The 19511-nt window shown below is 44.6% G+C and overlaps 1 protein-coding gene across 5 annotated transcripts in view; it reads left to right on the top strand.

Annotated features, from left to right (window-relative positions):
- Positions 1 to 19511, top strand: part of SLC4A8 (solute carrier family 4 member 8) — a 102162-nt gene that overhangs the window by 64441 nt on the left and 18210 nt on the right. For all 5 annotated transcript variants that reach the window (XM_047740666.1, XM_047740664.1, XM_047740663.1 and 2 more), the window contains exons 12-19: positions 4561 to 4735; positions 5336 to 5469; positions 6229 to 6474; positions 11554 to 11659; positions 12267 to 12428; positions 13844 to 13957; positions 16914 to 17075; positions 17985 to 18236. In XM_047740666.1, the coding sequence (XP_047596622.1) occupies positions 4561 to 4735; positions 5336 to 5469; positions 6229 to 6474; positions 11554 to 11659; positions 12267 to 12428; positions 13844 to 13957; positions 16914 to 17075; positions 17985 to 18236 (1351 nt within the window). The remainder of the gene's footprint in view (positions 1 to 4560; positions 4736 to 5335; positions 5470 to 6228; positions 6475 to 11553; positions 11660 to 12266; positions 12429 to 13843; positions 13958 to 16913; positions 17076 to 17984; positions 18237 to 19511) is intronic.

Here is a 19511-nt window from a genome sequence, read left to right as displayed (position 1 = left end):
CGTCATTTATCATCAATTCCCCGTGGGGGTTGAGGAGAGCATTAGATCGGATCTCAACAATTACAGATTCTCGACAATTGTGCCGGACATCCCAAAAGAGAATCTCATACAGCCAGAATCATCACACGCTTTCTCAAGGCATCAAAGTACTCTTACTCACAAATTCACGTAGGGTTTAAGGAAGTTCTCCCTTTGTGTCTTGTCAGGAAGTTATGGAGTTGATGAGACTGAAAGGAAGGGTTATCTAGGCTCAGAGCCTAGTCTGCTTGGTGAGGGAGATATTTTCTCTTCCTGAACTCCTACTAAAGTTTTCCTTAAAACCCTTTGTAGAAGACCTCAAGACACATGGCCTTTCTCCCATTGTAGCCTTGTAGTGGCTACTACAAGGGGACTTAATGCCTGCGTCAGAGATTATGGTTCTGTGCCAACTCTTGCCCCTTTCCCAAATCTCAGAGTAATGAGATCACTCTCAAAGAGTGAACATAAACCCACCCACGCAGATGGACATCCTAGAACTTTCTGGACCTGCCTGGACTGCACAGACTAAAAATACATTAGCAGCCTAGGTTTTGGAGTTCTTCATACCATTAGTTGTGTTTCTTTGAGGTGGAGAACCTGCTTTATGCCTACTATGTTGTATGGCCTCGGGCAAAACTTGGAGACTTCAGGGATGTTCTACTTGTTGGATGGTGAGGTATATGAATATGGGGGAGTATAGACTCTAAGAAGGTGGGAAAGAGACAGGTTAGTTCTATATTACGTGGCCCTCTGTGCCAGGGCTAAGACAGTGTCTTTGCACCTCCCTGATGTTGATGCAAGCAATGATGCTGATGAATTCCCATACATAGTAATGAGGAAAGTCTGACTAGGGGCATCTGGATGGCTCAGTGGGTTAAAGCCTCTGCCTTCGGCTCAGGTCATGATCTCGGGGTTCTGGGATCGAGCCCCACATCAGGTTCTCTGCTCGCAGGGAGCCTGCTTCCTCTTTCTTTCTGCCTGCCTCTCTGCCTACTTGTGATCTCTGTTTGTCAAATAAATAAATTAAATCTTTAAAAAAAAAAAAAAAAAAGAAAGTCTGATTAGAGTGTTCCTAGGCCAGAAGCCTCACCACAAGGAGGATACTCTGAAAAGGGCTTTTCCAAGGTGTATTTATGTACCTTATTGGGGTATTGCCGCTTTGGGGAAGGGTTAATGAAGGAAAAGAATCAGGAGCTGCTATCTCGATGATCCCCACCCCCCACCCCCACACTTCAAACAGGTTTCTTCCAAAGCACACCAGACAGAGGATGGCTGTCCTGTCCCTAAAGCCCTCCAGAGAAGGGCTCCTTAAGTCAGTGCTCCAGAGCCTAGTGACCCTCTACACGGGTAAGTCCTGTTTTACATCAAGCTTAAATTCATATCCCTGTGTACCTCCTATCCCAGCAAAACTTGAACATCAAGGGTAGTTTTGAAAGGGAAAGGAAGTCTCAGATGTGAAGAGAAGCATCTGTGCCTGATCTTGTGGTAGATGTGTGGTTATGGTCTGATTTTATGAATGAGTGAGATATAAGGCTGACTCTGTAAACAGTATTCAGAAATTATTAATTTATAGTTATATTACCAATAAGAGCCTCAGATCTTTTCTGTCCTTAATTATATATTTATTAAAGATTTTATTTATTTGACAGAGAAAGACACAGTGAGAGAGGGAACACAAGCAAAGGGAGTGGGAGAGGGAGAAACAGGCTTCTCACTGAGCAGGGAGCCCAATGCAGGGCTCAATCCCAGGACCGCAGTGTTCATGATCGGAGCTAAAGGGAGACACCTAATGACTGAGCCACCCAGGCGCCCCCCTCTTATTTATTTTTTTTTAAAGATTTTATTATATATTTGAGAGAGAGAGAGAGCGTACGAGCAGCGGTGAGGGGCAGAGGGAGAGGGAAAAGCTGACTCCCTGCTGAGCAAGGAGCGCCACACAGAGCCCGAGCCCAGGACCCCAAGAACATGACGTGAGCTAGAGGCAGACACTTAACCAGCTGAGCCACCCAGGCATCCCTTCTTTCCCTTTTTAATCACCACTAGGCAAACGGATGTCCTCCCTTTCCATTGGCTTCTCAGGAATCCATTTAACATAAATCCTTTGTCTGTTACTCACAGACATTCCTCCCTGAAGGTGCCTCCTGCATCCAGGGGGTTGCTGAGCAGTCATGGCAGCATCTCTGGTTACCTAGTGGGGTGAGGCTCATTATTGCAGAAGGAGATTATTTTCCCAGAACAATACCCTACCGAGGAAGGTCATCAATGATTAAGAGGTGATATTCATACGGTACCAAGATTCTGTGTTGGTAAAGACCCAGAAATGCTTATATCGTGCCCTAGACTAGTCACAATTGCCTATAAGGTCTTATTTACCTAGAGGACAAAGCGAAACAGAGTGACACTTTATTACAAATTGGAGCCTTGGTTCCAAACCCTGAGGTGGAATTCTCACACTCTGGGTTAGATCCTATAGATAGTTCCTTACCTAAGCTAGGTTTGCCAGATAGACGAAAACCAAACTTATCTTTGCCTCTCTTCCCTAAGCCAAGACCTAGATTGTGATTACTGATGTAAATTAAAGAATGGTGAATCCCAACTACACCCAGCCAAACCAGAGGAAAAGAGCAAATGGGCAAGACAGAATAGCATCTGCCTTGTGTCCACCTGTGCCCTCAGTGCACCTGGCTAGGGGAGAGAAGGCATTCACATGGAGAGAGAGCAAGAGCTGGCTGGGCCTTCTCCCCTGGCGCCCACGTTCCAGGCCTCCTGGTTCTTCTCCAGGCTCTCAGGCAGAGAGAAAGAAAGAGCTGGCCAAGCCTCCTTTCATGAAAGAATAGCTCATTTTTTTGTTTTTAGCCTTTTATTATAGAAAATTTCAACCACATAAGACAGAAGAGAGAATGGTACAATGAACCCCTGTGTGCCCATCAAGAGTGATGAACACTTTGCCAATTATGTTTCATCTATTTCTCCCCACTTAATTGTTTTATTTTTATGTTTTCTAGATTATTTAAAACCAAATCACCGGTATCATGTCATTTTACCTGTAACTACTTCAGTATGTATCTCTGTTTGATGAGGACATTTTAAAAAACAACTATCATGCCATTAAGGAAATCTAACGCAATTAACACTAATTCTTTAAATTGTCTAATGCTCAGTTCATATTCAACTTTTTTGTGATTGTCTTAGCAACATCTTTTTAGAGTTATTTGCTTGACATAGGACCCAATCAGGGGTTGCATTTGGTTATTACGATCCTATTTTATAACAGCTTTCCTTCCTTTTTTTCTGTGCCACTGATTTGTAGAGGAGACCAGGCCATTTGTCCTGTAGAATGCTGAGTGACTCTTTTTGCGACTCACCTACCAGCTTTCACTCTGATGCAGGGACTCCACTCTCAGAAAAAGTGACCCCGTTTGAGAACGCTACTCCTCCTTGGTGTGGGATATCTTGCTCTTGATCTGTCTCATCCTTGGGAAGTGGAGAAGGGTCCCCAAAGTCCTGCCACCGAGTCCTGTGGCAGGACTTCCCGATTCAGCCCTTGAATCCGTCCACTTCTCCTCATCCCAATCCACTGCCTCCAGTCTTGCCCCACTTTCCATTCATTATACCTCTGCCAGACAGATCCTTCCAGAATGCATGTTTATGTTGTTCTCCTGTTTACAGTCCTTCAGTGATGTGACATGCCATTAGCATAAGGTTCTAATTCTGTAAAACAATTTACAAGGCTCTTCGTGACTTGGCTTCTCCAGCTTCTCCAGCTTTTCCATCCTCACCTGTTGGCATTGGCTCCTCAGTCTCCCCTCCACCCACCTCTCCCCATAGTTCGGTCAGCCATGCTTTCTCACCTCTAGGTGGCGCCCGTGCTAGCCCCTCTGCCTCATGGGGCTGACCCCTGATCTGTTCTCTGAGTCCCTGCTGAAATGTCCCTCCCTGTCCTATGCTGCCTGCGGGGACACCCTCACTGCACTGCCTATCTCCTGCACTAGACTGTGGGTCCTGGAGAGAAGGGCTGTGTTGTCTTGCTCACTGCTGCCTCTCTAGTCCCTGGCATAAGGCCTGGCACGAAGTTATCTGCTATTACTTGTCAACTGCATGAATGAATTATTATGCTAATTTCTCAACAGGAAGGTGGGTAACTGTTCAGAGCAGGAAAGTGCATGTGATGGGGCTTTTAATGTAGACTACATAGACTAAAACTAACAACTTTAATACCTTGAGTTGGTTTTGTACATTTCTTCCTAACAGCTCAGGATTTGAAATTTGAAGCTATTATTTAATTTCACGTTAATTTTTTGGAATGGGTAACATGCACACCTAAATTCATCCTTTTTAGGCTTGGGATAATCAGTCAAACTCACGCCCTTAGATGCAAATAGAATCTGTGCTGACCCCGAGAGATCTCTTGTACTTGGGGTCAAATTGAAGCCAAAGTATGTCTTAGTACAGAACACATTTGAAGGGCTTTTCAAATGGGTGCTGTTCAGATCCTTTCATGGAAGCGGGACCATGTCAGAGGTGTCTGCCATGTTTCTACAGGCTCTTTGGGGGCTTGGTGTTGGACATCAAGCGGAAGGCCCCCTGGTACTGGAGCGACTACCGGGATGCACTCAGCTTACAGTGTTTGGCCTCCTTTTTGTTCCTGTACTGTGCCTGCATGTCACCTGTCATCACCTTTGGGGGATTGCTCGGAGAAGCCACTGAGGGACGCATAGTAAGGACTTTTAACCACTTCTATGGGTTCCCAAACAAGACTTAAAGTACTGTGTTGCCAGCCAAGTCCGCTGAAGGGGAAAGCTCCCGGGCTAGGACCAAGGAGATTAAATCCTTTCCACTAATTACTGTGGTCTTCTGACTTCATACTGTGCAGCAACACAGTTTCCCCTTTAGAATAGACTCTCTTCCACTTGAATATCAATTTCAGTGGTTGATGGCCCAGTTGAATTACCTGGTGCTCAAAGGATGGAAAATGATACATCAATGTCATTTGACATTTGAGGTGACTCAGTGATGGCTCGTCGTGTGAATGGTGTCATTGTGCTTTCTGTGTATATTTCTGTATACTGAATGAAGTCCCCAAAGAACAGGACTTAGTTAAGGAATCATACATGGTTGGATTTGGGCACCTGAATCATCACAGTGGTACCTATTTACAGGGGTATTAGACGGTGTGTACTCTTCACTCCTGCTAAGATGAAACACAAGCAAATGGCTTGTCAGGGCACACAAGAGATCTAAGTCAGGAATGTACAGAAGCCCACATTACTGGTTACAGACGGGTTATGGACTCTGATGATTTCTTTTCCCCCCATAGAGTGCAATTGAATCCTTATTTGGAGCCTCCATGACTGGGATTGCCTATTCCTTGTTTGCGGGACAGGCTCTCACCATCCTAGGAAGTACGGGGCCAGTGCTTGTGTTTGAAAAGATTTTGTTCAAATTCTGCAAGTAAGACATTCGGTTTTCTGAAAACTCTAACTCGATGTGTTATTGTGCTCTTAGAATTGAATGCCAGGATCCTAGGTGAGGGTAAGCAGGCAAATATTACTCTGGATTGTAAAAACCAGAAGGACGAATATCACTTGGTTTGTTGTCCTGTCCCCCGGGTAGTACTGTACCTAAAATAGTGCATCTCCCAGTCTTAAAGAGCTTTATTAACGTCCCTCAGCCATTATTGAAGTCTTGGCTTTTTATCTTTAAAAAAAAAAAAACTTTCCTAGCTAATTCAAATTCTTCTATTTTTATTTCAAGTTCACTTTTAATTTGGCCTAATACACCCCCTTCATATTCTGGTTGCTAGTGATGTGTAGAGACTTGGCAGTGCCCTTATCTCCCTACTTTTCCTATAAAATCTTTCCTCCATTTTGTATTAGGAGTGGGGATATGTGGAACAAGGGCCAGCTCTTTTTTCCTAACTGCAAGAATAAGATCTGAATCACGTTGGCCAAAAATGGCAGGAATGGGTGAGGGCTATTCCCTCCTTCTCCGTTTCCCGTATCCTTACTGTGGCAAATACCAGCTTGCAGAGCACATCTTTTGTCACAGCTGTCCCTGGGCAGCATTGAGGAGGGAAGTACAGTCAGAATTAGGGACAAACTGGGTTGCAATACCAGAGTGGGTACTATGAGACAAACTAACTACATTTCTGACCCTTTGTCTTGTAATTCATCCATCCATACTTTCTGATGAACCTTGGTCTTGTTTCAGAGACTACGCTCTTTCATACCTCTCCCTGCGAGCTTGTATTGGACTGTGGACCGCCTTTCTGTGTATCGTCCTTGTGGCAACTGATGCCAGTTCCCTTGTCTGTTACATTACCCGCTTCACAGAAGAAGCGTTTGCCTCCCTGATTTGCATTATTTTTATCTATGAAGCCATAGAAAAGCTGATACACCTGGCAGAGACCTATCCCATTCACATGCACAGCCAGCTGGACCACCTTAGCCTGTATTAGTAAGTATGGTTTCTACTTGTCTTTTCTTTTTTTCTTCCTTTTTTTTTAATTGTGCAGGGGACCTGACTTTATGGGCTGAATGCAGTGTGCCAGATAGTACTTGTAGCTTGTGTTAAGGAATAAGGAAGTGTCTTGGCCCTCTCGCTGGGAAATAGGGCTGGGGATGTAGAGACCTGGAAGATCTGCCAGAGAGGAGAACACTCAGGAGTGATGATGGAGAGGATGGACTAAGAGTGAAACTCAGGGCACATGAGAAATGCTTTCCAGAGCATGGCTTTTGGTTCAGGCATGAGACAAAAATGGGCTGCAAAGGGGGGGTGGGGGGAATTCAAGTTAGTTGTTGGGAAGAACTTTTTACAAGGATTTGTGAGTCCTTGGAGCATATTTTCAAGATTTTCTGAAAATATATATGGGCTATTCTTTGGAATCATTAAGTAGAGATATAATAATAATTCCTTAGAGATCCACAAGCCTCTTACTTTGTTCCCTAAAGATCTAGTAATCTATTTACTTACCTAGATTTCAATCCAAGAGACTCTTTTCTTCGCATGTTTAAGACAGTTCAGATCAGCTGGAAAGGAAGCACAGTATTTGGCTGTGTTTTCAACCATCTAGGAGAGTCTAGTCCTATAAAACATTTCTTCTCTGGAATAGTATTCTCCAAATTATGACTAGAGATCCTCAACCTTTAGCTCTGTCCATCCAGTTCACTCCCTGTTGGCTGTACCTTTCTGATGTGGTGGGTCTGGTTGTGAAGCAAACAATTTCAACCTGGAACTGTCTGAGCAGAGAGAGCACACTGCCAGGAGGTGTCTGTCACCTAGCTACGGATATACTTCCATAGATTTTGCTTATGGATTTATTAACCTTTTAAAGGTCTGAATTCATAAAAAATTTGTTAGAATTTTGAAATTACTATTTTTTTATTTTTAAATTTTTTATGTTCAGTTAGCTACTGTATAGTACATAATTGGTCTTTGATGCAGTGTTCAGTGATTCATTAGTTAGGTATAACATCCAGTGCTCATCACAGCACATGCCCTCCTCAATACCTATCACCCTATTATCCCCTCCTCCCACCCTCCTCCCCTCTGAAACCCCCAGATTGTTTCTCGGGGTCCGCAGTCTCTCATGGTTCATCTCCCTCTCTGATTTCTCCCCTTTGGCATTTCCCTCCCTTCCCCTATGGTCCTTTGTGCTATTATTTGTTTGGGATTTCATCAGATAAAAAGCTTCTACACAGCAAAGAGAACAGTCAACAAAGCTAAGAGGCAACCAACGGAAAGGGAGAAGATATTTGCAAATGACATTATAGATAAAGGACTGATATCCAAGATCTATAAAGAACTTCTCAAACTCAACACTCAAAAAACTAATAACTTAGTCAAAAAATGGGCACAGACACTTCTCCAAAAAAGACATGTAAATGGCTCACAGACACATAAAAAAATACTCGACATCATTAGCCATCAGGGAAATTCAAATCAAAACCACAATGAGATATCAACTTACACCAGTTAGAATGGCAAAAATTAACAAAACAGGAAACAACAAGTGTTGGTGAGGATGCAGAGCAAGGGGAATCCTCTTACACTGTTGGTGGGAATGTAAGCTGGTGCAGCCACTTTGGAGAACAGTATGGAGGTTCCTCAAGATGTTAAGAACAGAGCTATCCTACAACCCAGCAATTGCACTACCAGATATTTACCCCAAAGATACAGATGTAGTGAAAAGAAAGGGCACATGCACCCCAATGTTCTTAGCAGGGATGTCCACAATAGCCAAACTGTAGTAGGAGCTGAGATGTCCTTCAACAGATGAATGGATACAGAAGATGTGGTCCATATATACAATGGAATATGACTCAGCCATCAGAAACTGTGAACACCCACCATTTGCATCAACATGGATGTACCTGGAGAGGGGGATTATGCTAAGCGAGATAAGTCAAGCAGAGAAACAGTTATCATATGGTTTCACTCATATGTGGAACATAAGCAGTAGCATGAAATTTTAATAATTACAAAATAACAACCATTAAGGAGTATGGTCTTTAAAGCCTTGTGGATTGCTGATTGGCATTGGGGTAAAGTTCATTCTTTGACCTTTTTAAAAATCATATATTCATTTAACAAAATTTGTTGAGCACCTACTATGTGCCAAGTACTTTTTTAGGCCCTGTCATAGGGCATGACAGACAAAGGATCTACCTTCATGAGGCTTATATCCTAATGAGAGAAGACAAACAAAAGTACCCAGCCTTGGATTGAGTAGACTTTGGATCTGGATACTGTAATTCTGTGTTAATAAAGCTCAAGATGGTATTTTCCATATTTGTCTTCCATGGTTGGCAGCTAGAACTCTCCAACTCTTTAAATTATTTTATGTTGGTATGTGTGGAACTGATTTTTAAATTTTTAATTACTTTTAATTTAATTTTATTTTTTTAAAGATTTTATTATTTATTTCTCGGAGATGGAGAGAGAGCACAAGCAGGGGGACGGGACAGAAGGAGAGAGAGAGCAGACCCCTCGCTGAGCAGGGAGCCTGACCTGGGACTTGACCCAAAGACCCTGAGATCATGACCTGAGCCGAAGGCAGAGCCTTCACTGACTGAGTCCCCCAGGCATCCCTGGACTGATTTGTTAAGAGCAGTTTAGGTTCATAGCAAAATTGAGCAGAAGGTGCAGAGAGTTCCCATCTACCCTCTGCTCACACATATGAGCAGTTTCCCTGCTCTCGCCGTCCCATATACCAGAGTGGTAAGTTTGTTGAAGTGGTAAGTTTATAATGAATTTACATTGATACATCATTATCACCCAAAAACCATAGTTTACATTTGGGTTCACTCTTGGTAATATACATTCTGTGAGTTTTGATGAACCTGTAATGATATACCCCCCATTATAGTATCATACAGAATAGTTTCACTGCTTTAAAAATCCTCTGTGGGGGCTCCTGGGTGGTTCAGTGGGTTAAAGCCTCTGCCTTCGGCTCAGGTCATGATCCCAGGGTCCTGGGATCAAGCCCCATGTCAGGCTCTCTGCTCGGTGGGGAGCCTGCTTCCCTCTCTCTGCCTGCCTCTCTGCCTACTTATGATCTCTGTACAAAAAAAAAAAAAAAAATCCTCTGCTCTGCTTACTCATCCCTTGCTAACACTCCGAGCCCTGGTAATCACTGGTCTTTTTAGCATCTTCATAGTTTTGCCTTTTCCACAATGTCATATAGTTGTAATCATGCAGTATATAGGCTTTTCAGACCGCCTTTATTCACATACTATTATCTCCTTAAAGGTCTTTTATGCCTTGATAGTTTTAATGCCTTGATAGTTTGTTTCTTTTTAGTGCTGGATAATAGTCCATTGTCTAGGTATAGTATAGCTCATCCATTCATCTACTGAAGGACATCTTCGTTGCTTCCAAATTTGGAATTTATTTTTTATTTTTTATTTTTATTTATTTTTATTATTATTTTTTAAAAGATTTTATTTATTTATTTGACAGACAGAGATCGCAAGTAGGCAGAGAGGCAGGCAGAGAGAGGAAGGGAAACAGGCTTCCTGCTGAGTAAAGAGCCTTATGCAGGGCTTGATCCCAGGACCCTGAGATCATGACCTGAGCAGAAGGCAGAGGCTTTAACCCACTGAGCCACCCAGGCGCCCCTGGAATTGATTTTTTAGAAGATTTATTTATTTACTTGAGAGAGAGAGAGAGAGAGAGAGGAGTGCATGGATTGGGGTCGGGGAGCAAAGGGAGAGGGGGAGAGAGAGAGTCCCAAGCAGATTCTGTGCCGAACGTGGACCCATGGCCCCTAGATGAGAACCTAAGCAGAAGCCAAGAGTCTGATGCTCAATCAACTGTGCCATCCAGGCACAGGTGGAATTGATTTTTCATACGTAAATGTAGGACTTTATAGCTCTCCCTATTACTTTTCACTTTGTTGGTTTCCACCTCTTACAGTCTGTTGAGATCTTTTTTTTTTTTTTAAAGATTTTATTTATTTATTTGACAGAGAGAAATCACAAGTAGGCAGAGAGGCAGGCAGAGAGAGAGGAGGAAGCAGGCTCCCTGCTGAGCAGAAAGCCCGATGTGGGGCTCGAACCCAGGACCTGGGATCATGACCTGAGCCGAAGGCAGCGGCCTAACCCACTGAGCCACCCAGGCGCCCCTGTTGAGATCTTTTTGTATTTTGATTTTGTCACACTATATCCTTAGAAGGCATGCTCATTAAATTTACAGATGATACAAAGTTGGTGGGAATGTCTGTGTTCGTTGTGTATCCTGGGAGCCAGTTCAAGCATGAAGCATGTTGGGACTGGGAGGCAACATGGTGGCCAGTGGGTGGGCAGATCTGGTCTAGTTAGATGGAAGAGGAGGCTGCTGTGGTGGGATATTTCCGGGAATAAAGCAGTGTCAGGAAGAGCTTGCATCACAATTTCAGGAGACTGATTTTTATTTATTTATTTTTTTCCCCCAAACATTCTATTTGTTTATTTGACAGAGAAAGAGTATAAGCAGGGGGAGCAGCAGGCAGAAGGAGAAGTAGGCTCCCCACTAGTGAGAAGGACCCTGGGATCATGACCTGAGATGAAGGCAGATGCTCAACCGACTGCGCCACCCAGGCATCCTGAGACTCTGATTTTTAGAACAAGAATGTGATGGGATATAAGGAGCAGGAGATATCCAGGCTTGGAGGAGGCTGTTGAGAGCCGACTGGGGTATCAGGTCCTCCCTGCTCTGTAGACTGAATTCATGGGAAGGGCCTGAGAGGAAGAAACTAAGCAGGAAACCACCAGGGCTAATTCTGGGCACGTGAGATGCCGAGCTTGGTTGTTGGCACAATTTAATTCAAGACCCACATGCTGATTTGTGTCTGTCTTTAGTAATGGCTGACTGGAAAATAAGGATGTGGTTGGACTCACGAATGGGCCTCAAGCAACAGGACCAATCTCAGGGATCTGAAGGGGCAAAAGAGCAACAAGGCAGGCTCTGACAGAACCGTTAGCCCACACATGGCTAAAAGTATTTAATGGAATACTTGGCTGCTTTCTTCAGGAATCTTTTTTCTTTTCCCCTTAGCTGCAGGTGTACTTTCCCAGAAAATCCCAACAATCATACCCTACAGTACTGGAAGGACCACAATATCGTGGCGACAGAAGTCCACTGGGCCAACCTGACTGTTAGTGTAAGTCTGGGAGCTGCGTTAAGGTGCTGTGACTGCCGAGGGGTGGGGGTGGGGGGGGAGGGGGAAGCATGGCAGCCCTTCAGCAAGGTCTGGTGTTTTCAAAAAGAAAGTTCTTTTTTATTTAAACTATTCTTGCTGACCCTTTCCCCCTTCAGAAGTTCCGTTGTCTATAAAGGGAAAAGAAGATTGCCTTTCTCTTCTCTCCCACACACCCCATATCCGGTGCCCACTCTAAGGAAATATGGGACATGACACCAGGCAGGGCGGGGGGGGTGGGGGCACACCCAGTGTGGTGAGGCTTGAAGAACATTGAGAATGGCAAGTGCTCTGTAATAGAAACAAACCGCCAGGCCCTCCCAGAACTGCGTGCTTGCTTGGGACCATCCTGGTTTCATTTCCAAAAGTGCCTAAGGACAAGAAGTTGTCGGAAGGGGCCCCTAGAAGTGGGAGCACCACAGCCCCATGGAGGTCAGGCGGATGTGGCTGGTGGCCTGCTCTCCCCCGTGCATCCCTGGCCACTGTGGGGTGACAGTGGCAGGCTTTGAAGGCCAGAGCTGTCGATTCCCTTGTGCCTGCCTCTCATCACCCAGAATGCTTGTCCCTCCAGGAATGCCAGGAGATGCATGGAGAGTTCATGGGATCTGCGTGTGGCCATCATGGACCCTATACTCCTGACGTGCTCTTCTGGTCCTGCATTCTCTTCTTCACCACCTTCATCCTCTCAAGCACCTTAAAGACATTTAAGACAAGCCGCTACTTCCCAACCAGAGTAGGTAGCATGCTCGTGTATGTCTTTTGCATTAGAATTCTAATGTAACAGTTGATTCTCTGTGCGCTGAGTGGAGTGGCAGGTGGCCAGCCCCACATGTCCCCACAAGCCACACTATGGCATTCTCCTCTCTTAGTGTCTGGTAACCTTTCCTCAACATGTGTTGGGGGATGAGGGATTAATACTTAAAAATTTTGTTTAAAAGTGCCAGGTGACAGGTACCTTGCTGGCTCATTCAGTAGAACACGCGACCCTCTTTGTTTTATTAAGTAGGTTCTATGCTCAACGTGGAGCCCACCCCGGGGTCATGACCTGAGCCGAAGGCAGAGGCTTTAACCCACTGAGCCACCCAGACGCCTCGAGATGTTTTATTTTATTACAGCCACACTAAACTATAAAGCCCTCTGGGGCACAAAGTGGTGAGAAGTGTTATAGAGAAAATGAAGCGGGAAAGCAGTAGAGGAGGTGCTGGAGTAGAGGGTGGTGACCAGCGTCAAGTAGCATCATCGGGGAAGACCCCCAGGGGCAGGGGATGCCTGCGTGAACACAAAGGGGGTGAGGGAGCTGCCTGACAGGTTACCCGGAGGAAAAGCATTCCAGGTGGAGGCATGAACAAGCACAGAGCCCCTGAGCTGGGAGTGAGTCTGGCCCGAGTAAGAAATGACACAGTAGTCTGCAGGACTAGAGTAGAGCGAGCGAGCAGGGAAGTCCTAGAAGCTGGGCTCAGGGACGTGATGACTGCACTGTGGGGGCCTCAGTGGCCTAGGCCTTTTGGGTGTTTGCCTCAGTGAAATGAGGCACCATTTCAGGGTTTTCGTGGAGGAGTGACCTGTTCCAACTTCTGTTTTCAATGATTAGCCTGGCCGCTTTCGAGAAGGGCAGAACAAGGTTAAGGGTCTGCTGTACTTAACGGGACAAGAGCTGATGGTCACATGGATCCGGGTCGGAACAGTGGAGGTGGAGACAGGTGCTCAGATCCGGGCTCTGTTCTAAGGGGGAGCCAGTAGGACTGCGTGCAGGTAGATGAGCTGTTAGACGTAAGGGAGAAGAGGAGTCGAAGCCGCCACCTAGGCTCTCGGCTGGCACAAGTGGACCTTGACTGGCGTAGACAATCTCATTCCAAGTTCTCAGAACTGTTGTCTCCACCTGGGCATAAATCCTCCGAACAGAACTCTTCCCAGTCAGGGCGGTGACATGAGAGCTTGCTGAATAGTTCCTTCTCCCCCATCATATCCACGCTTTTAGGGTATTAGCCTGGGCATAGTAACATATTCCTATTGTTGAAAAATGCTTATATTAATTCAGTTATAAAATGAAAGCATGCTTCCGAGGACTTTTAAAACTTGTATAATACTAAATTCTTTTCTACTGCATTTAACCTAATAAAACGCTTTTCCAATCCTTTCTCACACCAGGTACGCTCCATGGTGAGTGACTTTGCTGTCTTCCTCACTATCTTCACGATGGTGATCATCGACTTTTTGATTGGAGTCCCATCCCCAAAACTTCAAGTTCCCAGTGTGTTCAAGGTAAACAGCTTTCAGGGCACTTGGTGCCCTCGCGTGGTTTCCCAGAAAAGTTACTCCCCAAGGCCGTACCATACCTGAATCCTGTGTTCCACAGTGCCCTCCATCTAAACTTTGCTCCTCATGCCTTACCTTTTAGAAGAGCAAACTCTGCAGGGTTAGCTGAGTTCAAGCCCAAAAAGTCCGAGAACAGAACCCTAAAGTGGTTAAAAGAACGGAAGGTCTTAAGATTTAAAACAACGGAATTCACATGTTTGCTTAAATACATGCCACATTCTGTGGAAATGTGGGGTCCCTGGAACAAGTCTGGTTAACAGCGCTTTCATGGAGCATCAACTGTCTAAGGGCACTAGGAGGGATAAAGAAGCTGGATTTGGACTTGGCACCTGTCCTCAAGGATGGTGCCGCAGGAAGAGGCGAGCGGGCCAGAGGGCCTTGCCCACAGGGTAGTGCTCCTACCAGAGTAACTGGGGCAGCTCTTCAGCCCTGTTTCAGTGTTTCTTTGTATAACTCCCTATAATCTATAATATTTTGCCCAAAATGTATACAAAAAAGGCAAACAAATGATCATATGTGGGGACTCTAGATCTGTTTACGTGTGCTGAGTAACATAGAGGATGGGAAGCTGAGGGGAGGGAAAGCCCTGGTGTACTCAGTGACCTGGGAAGAATCATACAATGAGAAGACAGGAGAAGCTGGAGAGGAGAAGGAAGACAGGAATAAAGGCAGCCCCTTGACTTACAAACATCTCTATACCACACGCTTTTGTCTTCCCTTTCTTTTTCTCTCCCTCCCTGAAATAGACCTAGGTAAAAATATCTTTTTCCATAGTGCCTGAAAATTTTTTATTTTGTTAAATGCACTGTAATGCCATCAGTTAGAAATTTGTGGATTAAAAAAACAACCTCTTTAAAAATATAATTCCTCCGAGAATATGTCATTCTCACCTTTGTTTGATGAGTGCAGTCAGCTTTCTCTCTAATACCTAGCTAAGGTCAACCCTCCAGGAGGAATGGATTTGGTGTAAAAATAAGTAATTCGAGAACATTAAGCAGTCCTTGGAAAGGTTCCCTGATGGGTAGGCTTAAGATAATCAGAAGGTACTGAATTTCTGGGACATCTGGGAAGAAGGCCTCTGGGAGGTAGGAAAGAGATGAGGAGGGAAAATGGGAGAATGTCAAGGAAAATGTTGCTCATTGGCAGGCCTCCCTTTCAGGAAGCAAAGAAGAAATTTTCTTTCTTCTTTCCTTCTCTATTATGCCACATGGCCCCTAGTGATTAAGACCTGGTCTGAAGGCTAGTACTGTTACTGATGTGTTAATGTCAGTCAGAGGTTTGTTTTTGTTTATTTTTTTAAGATTTTAAAAATTTTATTCATTTGAGAGAGAGTGAGTGCAAGCGAGTGAGAGCATGATCAAGGATTGGAGGTCAGAGGGGATAGGGAGAAACAGACTCCTGGCAGAGCAGGGAGCCCAATGACATGGGGCTTGATCCCAGGACCCCAGAATCATGACCTGAGCCAAAGGCAGATGCTTAATCAACTAAGCCACCCAGGCACCCCATGTCAGCCAGAGTTTAATGAATTTTTATGCTGACTTGAGAATTTAACTTAGAACATTGTTACTAAGGAGACATGGATTCTATAAACTTTCAGAACTTAAGCTATTCATATTTTGGGATTTGGTGGCATTATTGATTAACATTTGAATCCTACAGTCATGACCCATATGGACCCAACTACTTTGGATGTAGCAGTCTTTTCTTTGAAGATTTTTTTATTATTATTTATTTATTTGACAGAGACACAGCAAGAGAGGGAACACAAGCAGGGGGAGTGGGAGAGGGAGAAGCAGGCCTCCTGCTGAGCAGGGAGCCTGATGTGGGGCTGGATCCCAGGACCCTGAGATCATGACCTGAGCCGAAGGCAGATGCTTAATGACTGAGCCACCCAGGCACCCTGCAGTCTTTGCTTTGTTCATTGAGTTTGGGTCAATTCTGGGCCAGTTTGTATCCCTGGCCTTTTATCTTCCATTACTACTTGCTAGACAAGGGGAACTTTACTTCCCCAGAATACCCTGGAGGGGGTTTGAGGATCTAGGAGAGTTTAAGTATGTCAAAAACACCCAAACAAGATTTATGAACAGTAGTGGTCTTACAGGGATATTGGAGAGGGTCCTAGACCTAACAGGCCCTCAAGTTCAATAGTCTTGGGCTCTTCTCTCAAGTCTCTAGTACTTGGGCTCCAGTTTCACTGCTGATGGGAGAAGGCCCCTGAACCAACACAATCTGAGCCAATGAGCTCTATTTTGTCTTTATTTGTGCCGTGACATGTGTTGTATGGCTTCTGGGGGGACCAGTCTGAAATCTGGAGGTAGATAGTAAAAATTATTTATATTTGCCTTAATTATAATTGTATTAAAATTCTTTTTTGACAGTGGATTTTGTTATTTTACTTGGGTTAATGTTCAGATAAAGTTGCTTTCTCTGTATGTGGGTTTGGAGAGTAAGAGAAGGAAGTGAAGAATTAATGAATATTTCACAGGAAGTTGATAATTGAGGATTGACTCAAAGGGAATTTGGAACAAGGTCATAGATTTCCTAAGGAGTTGCTGTATTTTATGACTTTTTTTTTTTTTTAAAGATTCATTTACTTGAGAGAAAGAGAAAGCAAGTGAGATAAAGAACAAGAGCAGGGGAGAGGGGTAGGGGAAGAGGGAGAAGCAGACTGCCTGCTGAGCAGAGAGCCTGACGTGGGGCTTGATCCCAGGACCCTGGGACCATGACTTGAGCTGAAGGCAGACGCTTAACCAACTGAGCCACCCAGATGCCCCACATGACTTTTTTTTTTTAAGGATTCTCATTTAAGAATAATGTGAATATTCTGATTTATTTTGATCTGCTTTGCCCTAATGACTACAGTTAAAATATAAAAATAAAACTTTGTTTTTTTCCCCTTCAGCCAACAAGGGATGATCGAGGGTGGATTATTAGTCCCATTGGCCCCAATCCCTGGTGGACTGTGATAGCTGCGATTATCCCGGCTCTTCTCTGCACTATCTTAATATTCATGGACCAACAGATCACAGCTGTCATCATTAACAGGAAGGAACACAAGCTCAAGGTAATAAAAGTTCTGACCTAGAAGAACAAATAGCAGCCTGTTACTTTTTTTTTTTTTTTTTTTTTTTTTTAGGATCAGCCCATTTAGACCACGAACTATAGAACCTGGATAAAAACAGTCATGGAAGGAGCTCATAAAGGGTTTTCAGGGGCTTCCAATCCCTCCACTAGTGACAAAGATTGGTTTGGAGATGAAATCAGAGTAGAGCATGATGGAAAGATGTGAAGGGAGATTGGACTCCATCATTGTCCTTGCAAACCTGTGGGGAAGGGGATGGGCACAATTCCTTATAGTCCCTATACAGGTTTATCCTTCTGAGGTTCAGTGCAGGGCTTGAGGTGCTGTTTCCTAGAGTCAGATAGTCTCCCCCATGGTGTGCATTACTGGGGTTTTCAGACTGAACCTTGAGCCCAAGGGTTCTAAGGATATAGGGTTGATTTTAGCACATTTACTAGTGAAAGTCTCCATGCCTTCATCTCTGTTCTCTCGTTATGTGGAGTAGAAAAATCCATATTTGTCAAGAATCTGGGGGTGTTTGTAAGAAGCCATTAATTTCTAAATCCTCTATTGTCGATCATCTAGACACTAGGATGGTCAAGATGTGTCTTGGTCTCTGGTTACTCTGCCAAGAAGAGATGAATCTTTGAATGTATGAGACTCTGGGTGAGATCTGGGGTGTGCTTGAATAAAAAATGGATATAGCATGTATAGGACAGGTTAAAGTTTCCTTTTTTTCTTCTCTGTTCCCTCCAAACCAGGAGGGGCTGGAAGACTCGTCTGGGATCCCTGGACCCCTTCTTCCTTACCTATACACCCCTTCATGCTTTGGGCCTGGGACTCTTAGCTCACTGTTCTATGCCCCACTACCACAAGCCCATGGGTGGTGACGGAGACTCTGTTTCCCCACAGAAAGGCTGTGGCTACCACCTGGACCTGCTGATGGTGGCCATCATGCTGGGTGTCTGTTCCATCATGGGCCTGCCTTGGTTTGTGGCTGCAACTGTCCTGTCCATCACGCACGTGAACAGCCTCAAGCTAGAATCTGAGTGCTCTGCTCCTGGAGAACAACCCAAGTTCTTGGGCATCCGAGAACAGAGAGTGACAGGCCTTATGATCTTTGTGCTGATGGGCTGCTCAGTCTTCATGACGGCCATATTAAAGGTAACCATTTGTTCCCACATTAGATAAATATTTAGTGCCTGATTTATGTCAGGAATTCTGTTAGGTCCTGGGAATACAGTGATATTCCAAAGAGATACACATACAAATTCCTGCCCTGGGAGAGCTTACTTTAGCCAGGTAAGATGGATAAGATGTAGTTAAAGACGCTAGTCAAGAAAACAAACATGAGGGGCACCCAGCTGGCTCTGTCAGTGGAGCATGCGACTCTTGATCTTGGGGTTGTGATTTCAAGCCCCATGGTGAGTATGGAGATTACTTAAAAATAAAATCTTAAAAAAAAAAAGAGGGGTTCCTGGGTGGCTCAGTTGGTTAAGCTTCCAACTCTTGATCTCGCTTGGGATCTTGGATTCAGGCCCCTCATTGGGCTCTACTCTGGGCATGGAGCCTACTTAAAAAAAAAAGAAAGAGGAGAAGGGAGAGGAGTGTACAAAAAAAAGGAAGAAAGAAAGCAAACATGATAAATATAGAATATGAAGATGATAAAAGGAAATAGTGTTCCATGGTGCTACAGAGAATGAGGGGAGTGCTGTTTTCATTCATGTGGTCAGAGAAGGCTTCTACGGAGATGGTGTTTAAGATGAGATGGAGCCAGGGGCGCCTGGAGGGTGGCTCAGTGGGTTAAAGCCTCTGCCTTCAGCTCAGGTCATGATCTCAGGGTCTTGGGATCAAGCCCCACATCAGGCTCTCTGCTCGGCGGGGAGCCTGCTTCCCTTCCTCTCTCTCTGCCTGCCTCTCTGCCTACTTGTGATCTCTGTCTGTCAAATAAATAAATAAAATCTTCTAAAAAAAAGAAAAGATGAGATGGAGCCAGCTGTGCCATGGATGGAAGGAGATGGCATGGGGGAAGTGAGAATAGCAATCTAGTCAGGCCCGAGATGGGAAAGAGTGATATGTGTTCTAAGAAATATGAGGGCCATGTGGCTCAAGGGCATTGAGTCAAGGCAACAGCATAGTGAAATGAGAGTGAAGAGCAGGTAGGCTCAGGCAGCTCATGCAGGGCCTCATGGATTCTGGTAAAGTTCACCTCTGAAGGGTTAACTTTCAGGCAAGGGACATGATCCATTTAGTATTTTTATTTTTAAGATTTTTTTATTTATTAGAGAGAGAGAATGAACAGTGGGGAGGGGCAGAGGAAGAGAGAGAGAGAGAGAGAGAAAGAAGCAGACTCCTCGCTGAGCAGGAAGCAGATCCAAAGTCTTGTTGGTTGACTGGATGTGGGATAGAGTGTGGAAAATGGAAAAATCAAAATGCCTG

Source organism: Lutra lutra, chromosome 8 (genome assembly GCF_902655055.1).
Source record: "Lutra lutra chromosome 8, mLutLut1.2, whole genome shotgun sequence".
Lineage (NCBI taxonomy): Eukaryota > Metazoa > Chordata > Mammalia > Carnivora > Mustelidae > Lutra > Lutra lutra.
The sequence above is the reverse complement of the archived record's forward strand: the minus strand, read 5'-3'. Positions and strand labels throughout refer to the sequence as shown.